General features: G+C 37.3%; 1 protein-coding gene across 1 annotated transcript in view; it reads left to right on the top strand.

The window, feature by feature from the left end:
- LOC122558089 overlaps window positions 1-12,037 on the top strand; it is a 38,461-nt gene extending 26,424 nt beyond the window's left edge. Inside the window, exons 8-10 of the mRNA XM_043706408.1 lie at window positions 2,701-3,024; window positions 10,280-10,591; window positions 11,568-12,037. Of these exons, the coding sequence (XP_043562343.1) occupies window positions 2,701-3,024; window positions 10,280-10,591; window positions 11,568-11,881 (950 nt within the window). The 3' untranslated portion in view covers window positions 11,882-12,037. The remainder of the gene's footprint in view (window positions 1-2,700; window positions 3,025-10,279; window positions 10,592-11,567) is intronic.
- Window positions 12,038-16,483: the final 4,446 nt, after the last annotated feature.

The raw sequence follows: 16,483 nt of genomic DNA, 5'->3' as shown, positions 1-16,483 counted from the left end.
TACAGCTCAGCGAGCAAACCTACACCCTAAACCTCAACCTGAGCTATAAACCTTGTTGCTTAATGTTATTAATTCCCCACTGTTACTCTTTCACATAACACATATTTCAGCTCTTTCAACTACGGATGGTTCATGCTGTTGTAGACTTCCTTTCTCAGGAAGATGTCTTTGTTGAGAATTCCATATCTCCTTAAATTCTGCCATTGCTTATCTACCTTCCTTCTATTCTTTTATCTATACAGTTTATTTCAGCCCATACTGACTTGATACATTTATAACTGCCTTCATTTAAGTAATTAGTTTTGTACCCATATTTTTCACCTCACTGTGATTGAATTTCACATTGTTTATGATCATTCTTTTTAAGAGGATATCTAAAGATGAAATTCTTCATCATTCCAGTTTTCCAGGGTGGCACAGTGGCTCAGTGGGTGACACTGCTGCCTCACAACTTTAGTGAACCAAGTTTGATTCTAGCCTCAGGCGACTATCTGTGTGGAGCTTGCACATTCTCCCCATGTCTGCATGGGTTTCCACCGGGTGCTCTGGTTTCCTCTCATAGTCCAAAAGATGTGCAGTCGGCCATGATGAATTTCCCTTAGTGTCCATGGATGTGCAGGCTAGGTGGATTAGCATGGCAAATGCAGGTTTACAGGGCTAGGGTAACGGGGTGTGTCTGGGTGGGATGCACTTCAGAGGGTTGACATGGACTCAGTGGGCTGAATGGCCTGCTTCCATGAATATTTATATACTGCAGCTTTAAAATGGCCAAATCCTTGGCTTTACAAAGTTGGAAACTACCCCAAACATACTCCATGAACTCTTCATTACAATCTTTGCCACTTTTATGTGCCCATTCTATATTAAGATGAAAGTCACCTATGATTATTGCAACAATTTTCCAACCAGCCCTGATTATATCGTAATTTGTATTCAAATAGCGACCGAGATTAAAACAATTCTCTGTAAAGGTAATATCTTTCTAACTAATAGAAAAGTAAAGTATTTGTGACCTGTAGCTGGCTCAAAATTCCTTTGGAAGTGAACGGCTGTGTTTTGGAAAAGAAAATCCGTCTTTATGCTGTATATAATGAGGGGAGGGAAGAGAGTGCCTATCTATGAAAGGAAGACCATTGTCATTAGTCAGATTTTTCCAAATTTCATTCCTGTCAAGGGAACTAAACAGATTTTTCTTAGTTTCTGCATCAAAAGTAATTGCACTCCTTCAATTTGGTCATGATTTTGTGTAGCCATTGTTGGACTGGGGTGTACAAAGTTAAAAATCACACAACACCCAGGCTATAGTCAAATCCAACAGGTTTATTTGGAAGCACTAGCTTTTAGAACGCTGCTCCTTCATCAGATGTTTGTGGAGTATCCTGGTGTTGTGCGATGTTTAACTCTCTAATTTGGTAGTGGTCTGCAGCAGCTGATATGCTACATTCTTGAATTCCCAATCTCAATCTCTCTTCCCATCTTTATGTCCTTTAAGATGCTCCTTAAAATAAATTGTTTTATCTAATCTGTTCTAATATCATAATCAACATGCTGAACTTTATTCAAGAATGTACTCGTGAAACCTCTTGCCTCCAATGTCATTGTTTAATAAAGTGACAAGTATCAAGTCGTGAACTGCGAGATACTTTGTTTCTGTTCTTATCAATACAGCAAATAAAATGTTACAATTGATTTCTATATTCTGATAAATACTATAATTTTTTCTCACAATCTTAATATGCTAAGGATGTAGAAAGATCTGATTAAGTCATTGTTTTATTCATTGACGTGTCATAGCTCTGCAGGTAACACATTGATTTGATTTATTATTGTCACATTTACCAAGTTACAGTGGAAAAAATTGTTTTGCCTGCTAACTTTACATTTGCAGAATATCAATTTAAAAGATTACTTTTGTGCAGAACATTTTGATGCAAATAAACAAATTCTTGCTTAATATCTGAATTTGTCAGTGTACCATAATGATACACACAAATATTCACTTGTATGTATGGAGTAGAGATGTCTTGCTGCAATTATACAGGACCTTGGTGAGACCACACCTGGAATATTGTGCACAGTTTTGGTCTCCTTATCTGAGGAAAGATGTTCTAGCTATGGAGAGATTGCATCAAAAGTTTACTAGGGTGATTCCTGGGATAGCAAGATTGACTAGAGAGATTAAATTGGTAAGGACTATATCAACTGGACAGAAGTGAGGTCTGCAGATGCTGGAAACCAGAGTTTTTAGATTAGAGTGGTGCTAGAAAAACACAGCAGGTCAGGCAGCATCCGAGGAGCAGGAAAATTGACGTTTCAGGCAAAAGCCCTTCATCAGGAAACATTGAAAGGTTTCAAGAAGGGATTTGATGTAGTACTTGGGACTAAAGGGATCAAACGGTATGGGGAGAAAACAGGAACAGGGTACGAGTTGGATGATCAGTCATGATCATATTGAATGGCAGAGCAATCTTGATGGGCTGGATAGACAACTCCTGTTCTCTATGTTTCAACAATTTTAAAAATAGGTATTATCAGTAAAATAATTTATAGTTGTGAATAACTAAAATTTTAGATTTATTGTAACCTCATTGTTTAACTATGTGTTTGCATCAAATAGCTTTAGTACCTTTTACATTTTCTGAGTTGTGGTAGAAACCTGCAGAATTTTATTGTCTAACTATATATTTTCTGTTATTACAGTATCTCCACCATTAGTAAGATACATAAGAAGTGAACCACTTTTCCCAGAGGCAGGAAAAGAAGCAACCATCATTTGTCATGCGTATGGCTTCTTTCCAAAGGAAACAATGTTCATGTGGTTCAGAAATAATGAGAGAACTGATGATGCAGGAATCACTTCTACTGAACCCCAGAAAGATGAACAAACTGGCTTCTTCTACTGTGAAAGTCGATGGAAATTGTTAATTAAGCAAGAATATCACCAGATGGAATTCAAAGTTGAGGTTTTACATTTCCCAACTTCTCACAAGCCTTCAAGATCTAGTTTTATCCTTCATCTCGGAGGTATGAATTTAGGGTATGCTGTTTCTATACTAAACTTATACTAAACTCTGTATAAGCTACACACTTCTTTTTATATATAGAAATAGATGTGAAGCTTTACCACACTTGAGTAACTCCAAATATAAGTTTGATTTATCAAACTAAATTTTGCCAGAGGCGCTGATGTAATCATTCTTCCTGCTTTCCAGTCACATTTTTAAAGCTTCATTACAATTAACTTGAACTGGGATCTGAATTGGATTAAGGCTATTTGAAATTATAATACTTAGAATTACATTCAGTTGTCAACATGAGTTATTTCTGTAGAAAAAAAGTCAAAATAATTATGGACAACAGAAGAGAATGAAATTGTGTGTGTAAAAACTGGAACACATGGTTACTTTAGTAACCTAAGAACAGGAATAGGCATTTAGTATAGGAATAAGCATCCAGTAATATCCTGGATGACCTGACTCCATATACTCTGGAGTGATGATGACAGACTTGACTTTGATATCAAATGCTGAGGTGGTTCAGAAGGCTAAGTTCAAACAGGGAATTTCATTTCCTGATCTTCTCAGGAAGAATATTCAGTGTCAGGGATAGAGATCACATCCACCTGCTCTGGTGTAAGATGAATCCTTGCCACTGCTCATTGTATTCTATGAAGTGTCTGGTAGACCTGCTGCCACCATCCCTTTTCCTGGTAGACCTGCATAGGGACTGCTTGGTCCAGTGGAGTAGTGGAAAACTACTTGATAGTTTAATGAGAAGAGACTTTGTTTTAAACAAAATATAGTTTATTGTTTGACAACTATGTACATAGTCAACCTCATTAAGATCTAAAGATGATAGATCTTTCTCCTTTAAGAGCCTAAGCCGTTCTCCCACATGTCTATATGAAATCGTTGCAGTAGGTGATGTTTAATTCACTCCATAATATTCATTCTTTCAGATCGTTACAGCTTTATACAATGCCTACACCCTTTTGTTTACCCATTATTATTAATCATATATTTGCCTACATAATTAACTGCCCCACCTCCCACAAATATTTGACTTCACATATTCCAGGAGTTTGAAGTTTCTTTATTCTCCCAAAAACATTATCTTCAAGCTTGGAAGATAGATAGATAGAACTTTTGGGTTGAAAATAGTTGAGTCTAACTCTGTTTCTGACAACGTGAAGGCTGAAAATCCCTTCTGATGAGAAAAATCTTTTCAAAAAATCTTTGGATTTCCTTTGTAGAGACGTTCTTTCCTAGTAAAATAGGCAACTGCTCCAATGCAACATCTGAAGATACTTTATAAACACAAACTTCCTCAAGGGGAATAGTTGTGGAAATAGACACTTTCATTCTTGCACTGTCCTGGATCCCAGAACCAGGAAGTACTTTCTGGACTGTGTCCTGAACCTTTGAACATTATTAGTCCCTTCCTATTGGTGACTTCCAGAGAGTTTACACACACATCTTCAATCTGTCAGCAGATCGTTATTCTCAATCATCTTGTAAATCTGTGCTGAAGTATGTAGCACTTCCATTCATCCTTTGGAACTGTAGTATTGGTGGAAACAACATGCTCAGGTCCTTCAACATACTATTTGCTGATTGCTTCTAAATGGGTGTGATCTATATTACTAACACTGAAGATTCTTCCAGGGAAGATCAGGGAAATGTAATTTTCTGTTTGAACTTGGTCTCCTGAACCACTTCAGATCTAACATCAGAATCAACTCTGTCATAATCACAGAAACCAGAAATTGCTGGAAAATCTCAGTAAGTCTGGCAACATCTGTGGAGAGAAATCAGTTAATGTTTCAGGTCCAGTGACCCTTCTTCAGTACTGAATCTTGAATTGTTGCAATTCAAAGAGCTCAAATGGGCTATGCTGCTTATTGGTTGTATGCTTGTCATTTTTTTTTGTAAACCTTGCCAATTCTTGTAATTTGAACTCTGTTTGTAGCCGGGGAAATGTTGCTATTGATAATTGCAGGTTTCCATTCTTCTTACTGTATGAAACAGATTTCTTATGCTGACAAAGCTAATTTCAACACACATGATCAGGTCTCTCATAAAAGTTATAAATCAGAAAGTGGAAGGGAGAGAGAAACGTAGTGAAAATATAACTGGAAAGGAAGGTGGTACTAGGCACACTGATGGAGCTGCAAGTTTCTCAGTCCCCACATCATAACATGTCATCCTTTTGTCTTTAAAAGAGGTGGTTACTGAGTTAGTAAATGAATTTGTTAATTTTCCAAAATTCACTAAATTCAGGAAAGGCTCCAACAGATTGTTAAGAAGCAAATATAACCTACCTATTCAAGATTGGAGCGAGGCAAAAAAGATTAGGTATCCAACAGCTAATCAGCATGATATTTGTCATGTGGTGTTAGAATTAATCATTTAAGGAGCTTATACCTGGATACCGGGAAAAAGTGAAGGTTATTAGGAAGATGCAGCACGTTTTTGTGAAAGGAGGAAAAAGAATTTTAACCAATTTTTCGGACGACTTTTGAAGGAGTAGTGTATGCCGATTGACATATTGTTATTGGATTTCCAGAAGGCATTTGACAAGGGGATCAAAGGCAACTACATTTTCATATGGCACAAAAATACATGGGGAGGAATGTTTTGAAGATGACTAAGGAGGTTGCTGAGTAATATAGGTTGAGTGAGTGGACAAATATCTTACAGAAGTTGTAAAATGTGAAAATATATGAAATTGATCACCTTGGCAAGAAGAATAAAAGTGGGTTAAGTGGTATCAATGCAAAGATAAGCATCAAAATGGCCACCTACCCAAAAAAAGCTTATCAGTTACTGGTGATAGATGTCCCCAAGTCAAAATGTTTCTGCAGGCATAGTTAACATCACTACATCCTATACGTAATAATAGATGGCATGTAATGTGAAAAATGTGAAGTTGTTCAGTTTGGTGAAAAGAACAAAACAGCACACTATTACTTAGATGAGGAATGATTGAAGAAATCTAAGGTGCAAAGTGATTTAGATATATTGATGTGTATCGTAAAAGATTAGTATGCAGGTTCAGCAGATGATCGAAAAGGCTACCTGAATGCTAACCTTTACTACAAGAGAAATTGAATATAAAAGTAAGGATATTATGCTTCATTCAATGAGTGAGACCACGTCACAAATACTGAGAGAGAATTTTTGGCCGCCTTATTGAAGGAAGAATGCAAATGTTTGGAAGGATTCAGAGATGATTTACTAGATTTATAGTACTAGGATTAGTGATTGTACTAAGAGGAAATGTTGAACAGATTGGGCTTGTTTTAACAGGAGTTGAGAAGAGTGAGGGGTGATTTGATATAAATCTTGAATGGTCTTGATAGAGTCAGCATGAGAAGGGTGTTTCCTCTCATGGGTGAGTTCAGAAATAGGGAGCACTGTTCAAAAGAAACTAGGTATTGCCTGTCGGGACAGAGATGAGGTGAATTATTTTCACTGATTGCTATGCGACTTTTTGAAACTCTGCTTTAAGAAGGTGATAGAGGCAGCTGATTGTATACTTTTAAACAAAGGTAAATATATTTTTGTTAGACAAAGGAATAGAATATTACCATGAGTAAATGGGATATTAGAATATGAAATACAAAGAGATCAGCCATGATCATATTGATTGGTAGAGAATGTCCACAGGACCAAATCACCCCTGTTTCTCCCAGTCTGTACATTTGTAAGGTTTACCAATGGTTGTGACATTTATTAAATTAAGGCTGAGTAAAATAAAATCAACAAAAGTAAACCAAAGTAAAAATTAGTAAAAGAGGATGTTACATCAAAGATTCAAGATTTATAATCAGCTTGGCTAAAATTAAGCAGCAGCCAGGGAAGTAAAACATTGAGAATTCTTTTTCTTACAGACTACCAAGTGTAGTCACAATGTTGGACATGGTGTAAATCAGAAAATAAAACATGAATGTAACATGTATAATTCTAGTTAGCTTCAATTTATACATAGAGTCATGCAGCATGGAAGTGGCCCCTTCAATCCACCTCATCCATACTGATGAAATTTCCCAATCTTAACAAGTCCAATTTGCCTGCGTTTGGTACATATCCGTCTCAATCGTATCTATTCCTGTCCTTGTTTAAATGTCAGACCTGCATCTACCACCTCCTCTGGCAGTTCATTCCACATATGAAGCCCCCTCTGTGGAAAAGGTTGCCCTTGGGTCCCTTTTAAATCTTTCCCCTTTCACTTTAAAAATATGCACCCTAGATTTGAACTCCCCTAACCTCTGGAAAAACTAAATCAGTATCAATGCTATGGAGGTTAAATTGCTGCAGTGTATATGAGATGGGTTTTTAGGGCAGTGCATTGAGGAGCCAAGTCAGGATTAGGCAATTTTGAACTACCAAATGGTTGTTCACAGATATACATTCCTCTCGGGCACAAACGCACAAAAGGAAAAGTAAATCAAACATGGTTAATGAAAGAAGTTAAAGATGACATTAATCAGCATCTTACGAAGAATCCAGATAATGTGGCAAGTCTGAGATTTGGGAGCAATTTTGATTTTTAGAAAGGACCCAGAAACTGATTAAGAGCAGAAAATATAAAATAAATATAGAGAGGAACATAAAAGAGGACTGTAAAAGCATTTTTGTGTTTGAAAGAGAAAGGATGAATTAGGACAAGTGTGGGCCCATTACAGTGGGGGAACAGGAGAATTTATAGTTTTTAAAAAAATAGAAATGGCAAAAATGTTAAATAGCCACAAAGTAACCATCTTCATGGAAGAAGATACAGAAAATCTCTGGGAAATAATAAATGACTATGGGATTTGTGAATCTGAAGAACAAAATGAAATTAGTGTTAGTAAAGAGGTAGCACTTGACAAAGGAGAACCAGTAGATGTGATGTATTTTGGATTTCCAGAAAACTTTTGATTTAGATTCCACACAAGAGGCTAGTAATTAAATCACAACAGGTGGATTGATGGGAAATATATGAATTGAGAACTGATTAACAAAGAGAAAGTGGAGAAGACTGGCAGGAATATGCAATAGTCAGAATTGAAGTGAACTTGGAGGAGTGTGCAGTAAAAGCACTGAAGCAGACTGGGAAGAGTGTGTAATAAGGTCACCATCATTGAAGCAAGGGAGCTTATGCTTTAGAAACAGTGTAAGAGAACAGGGAGTCAGCATGAAGAGCCATGAAAGTAGGTCTGTATGAGAAGGGCAGTGACAGTGAGAGACAAAAATCAGTGCTAAGGAGATCTGTACCTTGTTTCTTCCTTTTAATAGCCAAAGTGCGACATTACAGAAGAACAAGTAGGTGATTGGTGGGTATTTCCTCCATGTCTTTTGGTCAGTCAATTTAAATCAGGAAACATTAACACAGCTGAAGAGTACAGTTCAGAAGTTCACCTTTAACAATATTTGATAGACTCATTAATTAATTAGAATAAATTAAGATGGCTGGGCAGGTGATGGTTTGCAGCTGTGGAAACTGGTGCACCACATGCACAGCAAGTGTTGCTTGAGGAGCTTAAGGTCAGAGTCAATGAGCTGAACTCAGAACTGTGGACAGTGCGACACGTCCAGGAGGAAGAGAGATACTGGATGCTTTCAGGAGAAAGTCACACCCTTAGGTTAATGACATCAAGTATGCTTGTGGTACGTAGCAGGAGAGTGGACTGAAAGTATAGCATGTATAAGATCTATAATTTAGCTTTGGAGGAGCCTTAGCCAGTCATCTTATCCAATAGGATGTGAGGTTCTTGCTCTTGGTGCAGACATGTTCATTGACTTTAGAGGAGAGGTGGGGTGGGATGGTGACATGCTTTGGTGGAGAAATTAGGTACGTAGTAGTAATTGGATAATGATCCTGTTCTCCTGCAACAAAGACAGACAGTCCCAAAGGTTGTGTTCCCTAATGGTGTTGAATTCAGGATATCTCTTCTGGACTGGAGAGGAACTTGGAGGAGGAGGGGAAGAATCCAATTATCATGGTCCATGTATGCATCAACGCAATAGATAGGACTCAGAAAGAGTTTCTGCTGAGAGGATTTTGTGCAGCTCAGGGCTAAATTAAACAGAATCTCAAAGGTGGTTATCTCTGCATTAATATCTGAGCCATATGCAAATTTAAGATTAAAGGGGTAAATATATGGCTCAAAGATTGGTTTGGGAGAAATGATTCTGATTCATGGGGCATTGGCACCAGGACTGGAGAAAGAGAGGTTCTGTTGGGAAGGGCTTCATTTGAACCATGTTGGGATCGGTTTCCTGGCAAATTGTATAATTAGCATAAGGAGAAAAGTGTTCAATTGGTGAAGTTTAAAAAAATCAAAAAGAAGTGTGAAAGCAGCGGTGCAGGGTATTGAAGAGATGAATGATAATCCAAGTGTGACATGGGATAGAAAATATATTCAGAGCTGTGCAGCAGAAATTAGAACTAGAAAAAGTCAAAACTCAAGGCTTTCTATCTGAATGCACACAGCACTCTTAACAAGGTAGGCAAGTTGGCAAGCACAAATAGAAATGAAATGAGTATGACTTGACAGCAATTACAGATATGTAGTTACAAGGTGACCAAGACAGGAACTAAATGTGCAAATAGTGTCATCCCTTTTCCCCCTCAGTCGAAGCAAAACACTCAGAGACACCTGTATGGTTTTGCCTCCTTCTTTATTCTGGGCCCCAAAGGGAGGGAGAATGATCACCCATGTGCATAGAGACACAAGTTCTCGGTCTTCTCTCAAACAGTTTCTCAAGGAACTATAAAGTCATTTTACAGAGAGGAGCATCCAGATAAGGCAACGTACATATTAATTGAGTGATCGTTACAATTAATGAGTATCAATAGCAGAGACCAAGCCCTTTACTGTTATACAATGAATGTTCTTAACTTGTTTAACTGGATTCATATAATCGATACTTTTCTCCTTGTTGACTGACTTTTCATACTGAACGCTTCCAATATTGTTAAATGTCTATACATAATTACTGCTTTTCCACCTTGTTAACCCATTACCCTTGCCTTCAGCACTGAATTGTTAACTCTAAGTTCTTATCTGACAAAACTCAGAACTTAACTCTTTACCTGCCTGCATATACCCTATACATATTCTCACAATGATGTTTGGCATTCTTGGGGAATAGTAAAAGGAAACAAAAATGAATTGGGTAGCTTTGTTAACTAGTGCATGCTGAGTGGTGATATAGGTACAATAGGTCATGATGTGGAATCAGTTTGGATGGAGAAAAAAATGCTTGATGAACAGTATCTTGTTTCCAAATAGGAATTCCAGTAGTTTCTGACATCGTTCTGGAGCCAGAAGTTCCATCCTATGGACAGCGCCTTGTTCTTAAATGCCAAGTAAAAAATTTTTCTGGAAATGAATTGTCTGCCAGATGGCGAATGAATAACAAGTATGTCTCCAGTGGAGTCACAACCACAGAGCCTAAGAAGGAAGAAAGTGGCTATTATCAGTTAGTTTCCAGCATGGAGTTAACACCAACAGCTTTGGATGATAACAAGGAAATTATATTTGAGGTGACACATAAAGCTTTACCCAAACCTATTCAAAAGCATCTATGTTTGAAGCTTCCAGGTATGTTTAAAATTGTGCAAAACTCTAATTACTGCAGAAACTTGAGCATTGAATGATTTATGAAACAAGAATAGAATTGAATTTATCATGGTTTTAAAGAAATATCATTCATAAAAGTGGCACCTGCTCCTAAATACCTATTTCCAGTGCTTTTATATTCATTATAAATGGGCCCAGATGGGTGAATGTACCAATTCATTGGTTTCAGAAGACTGGAACTTGCTAAATGATCAAACACTGCTCTTTGGGTTATTCACATTAAGTTTAGAATGGCAGTCCAAGTCTGATCCCAGATGTGGAATTTGAAGTCATTACTGAGAGTTAGGTGAGATGTCAGGACTAGTTGCTGTTAAAACCACCCTGTTAGGTGCATTTGTTTACTGTGCAGAGGGTGCTACTGTTAGGCCTCACCCAAAAGATGAGCCACCTTTTGTAAACCTATGTTGACTATCCATGCCTTTCTAACAGTTCAGTAATTTCATGCTGTGTTCTGAACTGTTAAGCAGAAAAAAAATTTGCCTTTTTCAGCCTTTTGGTGCTTCTACTAATTATTTTCGTATTCTGGAGTGCAAATAATCTGGGAAATTCATTTTATGGCCTTACTAAAAATGACATCCCTCTGGTAGGTGAATTGGCCATGCTAAATTGCCCATAGTGTTATGTGCATTAGTTAAAGGGAAATGGGTCTGGGTGGGTTACTCTTCGGAGGGTCGGTGCGGACTTGTTGGGCCGAAGGGCTGTTTCCACACTGTAGGGAATCTAATCTATCTAATCTAAAAGAATGTTTATCTCAATTGTCACTCCCAAATATTTCCTTGGTCCAGCTTTTGATTTCTCATGATTCCTGCTGTTCAATATGAGAACAGTAATTCAATTTGCTAAAGTTATGTCAAGAACGTTTACTGTAACATTGAGACAAATTATCACTGTAGATAATGTGCACACTCAATATTTGTACGTTCTGTTCTGTTTTAAGGTTCTCCTCCCACTCTGTCGGAAATCAAATGTAACCCAACGCAACCAGAGAAAAACAAAGTGGCAACTTTTACCGTTGAACTGACTGATTATGCACCTCAAGGAATTGAAATTAGGTGGTTTGCAGGAAAGCAGCCCTTCATAGGTCCAGTGGCTCATACTAAGCCTGAAGTTAATAAAAATGGTCTCTTCTCATCTGTAACAAGTATAGAACTTACACCAGAAGAATCTGATCAGGGCATAGGAATCAGCTGTGAGGTTATTCATCCAGAAACCCAAGAAGTGATGGAAAAAAGTATGCATCTGGTTTTTTAAGATAAATGTAAAGACTTCTTGCATCTGTTTTGAACACGACGAATTTAGATGATGCAAGTTTTACTTTAACTTGTTTGCACACAACTGGCATTTACCATTCTGCTTTAAACACTCATTTTGTATATCTGGTAAATATTAAAACAAAAACAAAATCCAGTTTGAAATGATTAATTGTTTGAATGGTTCAGAATACAGTTTCTTGACCTGAAATGTTAACTCTGTTTCTCTGTCCACTAATGCTCCCAGACATACTGAGCATTTCCTGCTGTTTTTATTTCCAATTGGATTCTGGTTATCTGGAATTTCTAGTAGGATTATACTTGTTCAGTAGGCAAATTAAATATTGTTTGTTATAGTCAGCAATTAAATTTGGGGTGGTAGGCTCAGTTATATGTAAAAACAGCCGACTTTGACTAAATTAATTTCCATTATTTACACTTCTTACCTCTTTACCCTGTGAGTTAGGGCAGGACTTTCAATTGACTACTATCCAGCTGATTTTTATTAGTAACTCCAGATGGACAATACTAGATGACGATTATTCCCAGCTGCAGTGTTCTTCACAGGGAAATACCCTGCCTAAGTATTATCGATCCTCACACATGGATTGATCATGTGGGTGAGCTGAACCATTATAATACCAGATGTTAGAAAAAATAAATTTGCTGGAAAAACTCAGCAGGTCTGGCAGCATCAGAAAAGATAGTTAATGTTTGGGGTCCAGTAATCATTCCTCAGAATTGATGGTAACTAGGAAAATGTTGATTTTATGCCAAAGATGGATGGGGAGGGGTGGTGGTGGTGGTGGGATGTAGGGAGTAAACAGTAGGTGGCAATAGAGTTCAAAGAGAGAGAAGAACAGCTGGATAGACACAGGAGTGGATAACAATCTGGGTAGGAGGGTGAGTTGCTACTAATGGAGACTTGTTTGTGCCTAATAATGGGTTGTGTGTAATAGCAGACTGTGATAAAAGCGAAATCAGAGTTAACATTTCAGATCTTTCTGAGAGATCTAAAGAAAGGTCACCAGTCCCGAAACATTAACTTTGATTTTGTTTCACAGATACTGCCAGACTTACTGAGTTTTTCCAGCAGCTTCTGCTTTTGTTTCTGTTTTACAGCATCTGCAGTTTTTTTTTAGTTTTTATCTGATAACAAGGCCTGGTGTGTGGGGTGGGGGCTAGGACATAGAGTTCAAACTCTCTAAAGTTATTGAACTCGATATTGGGCAGAATGCCCAAGTTGAAAATGAAGTGTTGTTCTTCCAGCTTATGCTGAGCTTCACTGGAGCACTGCAGCAAGCCCAAGCCCAAGACCGAGATATTGACCAGGGAACAGGGTGGTGTGTTGACGTGGCAGGCAACTGGAAATTCAGGGTCAGAAGTATTCTGTGAAGCAGTCACCCAGTCTACGCTTCGTTTTCCCCAATGTAGAGGAGACCACGTTGTGAGCAGCAAAGGCAGTAGACTAGATTGTGTGAGAAAGAGATGGGCAGTAAAATAATAATGATAAATTTAAAGTTTCATTCAGAAAAACTGTCATTTCAGTGGATTAACTTGTGAGTAAAGGCCACGCAGATTGGGGCTCTATTCATTGGCGTTTAGAAGAAAGAGAGATGATCTCATTGAAAGATATAGGATTTTAATGGGCTTGACTTGGTAAATGCTGAGAGGATGTTTCTCCTTGTGGGAAAGTCTAAGACCAGAAGGTAGTATCAGAATAAAGGGATGCCAATTTAAGACAGATCAGCGGGAATTTCTCCTAAGGGTTAAGAGTCTTTAGAACTATTTGCCACAGAAAGCTGTGGGGCAGATTCAATATCTATATTTAGGCTAAGATAGATACTTGATCAGTGGGGGAATGAAAGGTAACGGGAAAAAGGCGGCAAAATGGGTGTGAGGAATGCCATCAGCCATGATCCTATTAAATGGTGGAGCAGGCTTACGGGGCTGAATGGCCTTCTCCTGTTCCCATTTCTTATGGTCTTGTGGAAATACCAGTTTGCTACAAAAAAAGTTAAATGAGACATGAAACTGATATCTTTTCTGGTGTCTCAGGTGGCACTGTTTCATAGAGGTGTCCTGGTGAATATTTAATCTTCAGTCAGCATCACAATACAGTGTTATCTGATCATTATTGTGACATTACTGTTTGTGAGAACTTTACATTTTTGCTATGTAATATCACCATCACATTAAACCATTGGACATGAACTTTAAGATTTCCAGTGGATACATGGCACATTATAAATACAAAGTTATTTATCAATAAGGGGAGGTGAAGCTTACTATCTGATACAACCTAGGTAGAGTTTAATGGTTAAAATGTGTGAGACTGTTAAACATTTGAGAAAAATAAAAGGTGTAAAGGTGTTTTTTCAATTTTAGCCCATTCTGGTGACCGAATTTGATGTGCACATCATTGAGAAAATACAACAGCAGTTTTAGATTTGTAATTTATTTCAGTTCTCCAATTGTACATGAGATTTCATCAAATTTTGTTATATTTCAAGGCTGACTTTAAATATGGAATTCTCTATGTTCTATCCAGATTTTTAGAAGTACATCTCTCTTCCCATTAAAACCTCAGACTGAATGAAGCAGGTTGTTTGGCAAAAAGTTTTTTCCCCCCAAAGAGTTTAGTTACAATGGAATTGTTTTGCAGTCTGTAAACCCAAGATTTATCAATTTGTTCACTGAATCACCAAGTAGACAAGCTATTGATCACTACCAGTAAAACTCAACCTCACCCCAGGAATTTCATCAAATTTATTACCATAATGAAATTACTATTTATTGTAAGACTGTCATTTGTAAAGTTGACATAGATACTTTTTTTTAAATTGAATTATAGAGACAAAAAAACATGTTTTGTCACTGGTATGGATTATAACTTTAAAACTCTGCTTTTGGAACTGGAAAATGTGTTAATAGCATATTTTAATAAATGAAACAATAACTCAAGCTAGAAAAAAATAGTACAACTCCGGTGTACATGAGCTGGCAGTTCCTTCACCAATTCTGTGGGTACCTGCCATTTTCTTCCAGGAGATGGCAAATGCAAAGATGAGTGTATCAAAATTGTATACCATAAACATGCATCACCCCAATATAATTACCATTTTGTTCCTAAGGCAGCATAGACCAACAGATTTATAAAGGATTTCAGTGTAAGTCCTCAATTTGTAGGAGAATCAACTTTATTTGAATAGAATTAAAACTTGTTGATTAAATGTTGGCTATCTGCAGTTAGGCCCTGCAGTAGGTCACTCCCAAGTACAATCAGAGATCTTTGTCCAACATTTTTAAAAGCAGCTTACAAATTAGCAGAGCTCTGGAAGATGACCTCATGGTAAACATTAGTTCCATCATGCTAAGAATTTAGCCAAGTTCTACGAAAACAGAATAGCTGGACCATGGTATTGCATGTGTTAAATTTTGTTGGCTACACGAGTTTGAATTTTAATGTATCTGATCATGTCTTTGTTGCTAAAGTTAATTAAAACTGAAGTATTATCAATGGTGAGTTACTTTTAATAATTAGATTTTTTTTTCTATAATGTACCTTAGAGCCACTTCATAAAATTTTAGAGAAATCTTCAAACTATCTGTAAAATTTAATTGGATACATAATTAAATATTCCCATAGCTTCCAAAGTATTGGGACTTGAAGCAAAAGCAGGAATTCTGGAGAAAATCAGCAGATTTGGCAGCGCCTGTAGACAGAAAGCAGAGTTAATGTTTGAGTCCAATGACCCTTCTTCAGAAGAGACTTAGAGTCACACAGAGATGTACAACATGGAAGCAAACCCATTGGTCCAATTCGTCCATGCCGACCAATATCGTAACCTAATCTAGTTCCGTTTGCCATCACATGGCTCATATCCCTCTAAACCTTCCTATTCATATACCCATCCCTTGATGTTGCCTTATTATGTAACCTGTCGGTAACGACAAGATGCTCCATATGGTGTAATCTAAAAATCATAAAAGCAAGTACAGTAACAGTATTTGTTATACTCCTTCCCTCCTCTATGGTTTGCTGTTGCTTTACCTATGATAGTTTCTTATTTTCATATCCCTGGCAATGCAATCCATCTTTTCCCAATGAATATGTGTCAGAAAGTGCTCTGCCTTAATTTTTTATAATGATCAGTTCTTGAATAGTGAATAATGGGTAATCTATCTCCAAAGAGAGATTTTACCCATAAGAAATAATAAAATGTGTTGTAGCCAACCAAAAAATACTATAATTAATGTTGCCCTTATGCTTATGAACTGCTGAATTATTGCTTCATTGTTTCCACTATATGTGGATGGTGGTTAATACAAAATTATATTTGTATACCATATATGTTTGTATACCAAAATTATGTTTGTAATACAAAGACAATTTGTAATTAAATGTATTCTAATGAGAAAATATAAATGTTCAAATGCCATGATCTATAAATACAGTTGCTGTGGTTCTGTTCGCCGAGCTGGAAGTTTTTGTTGCAAACGTTTCATCCCCTATCTAGGTGACATCCTCAGTGCTTGGGAGCCTCCTGTGAAGCGCTTCTGTGGTGTTTCCTCCGGCATTTGTAGTGGCCTGTCCCTGCTG

The sequence above is a fragment of the Chiloscyllium plagiosum genome, chromosome 16 (assembly GCF_004010195.1).
Source record: "Chiloscyllium plagiosum isolate BGI_BamShark_2017 chromosome 16, ASM401019v2, whole genome shotgun sequence".
Taxonomy (NCBI): domain Eukaryota; kingdom Metazoa; phylum Chordata; class Chondrichthyes; order Orectolobiformes; family Hemiscylliidae; genus Chiloscyllium; species Chiloscyllium plagiosum.
The sequence above is the reverse complement of the archived record's forward strand: the minus strand, read 5'-3'. Positions and strand labels throughout refer to the sequence as shown.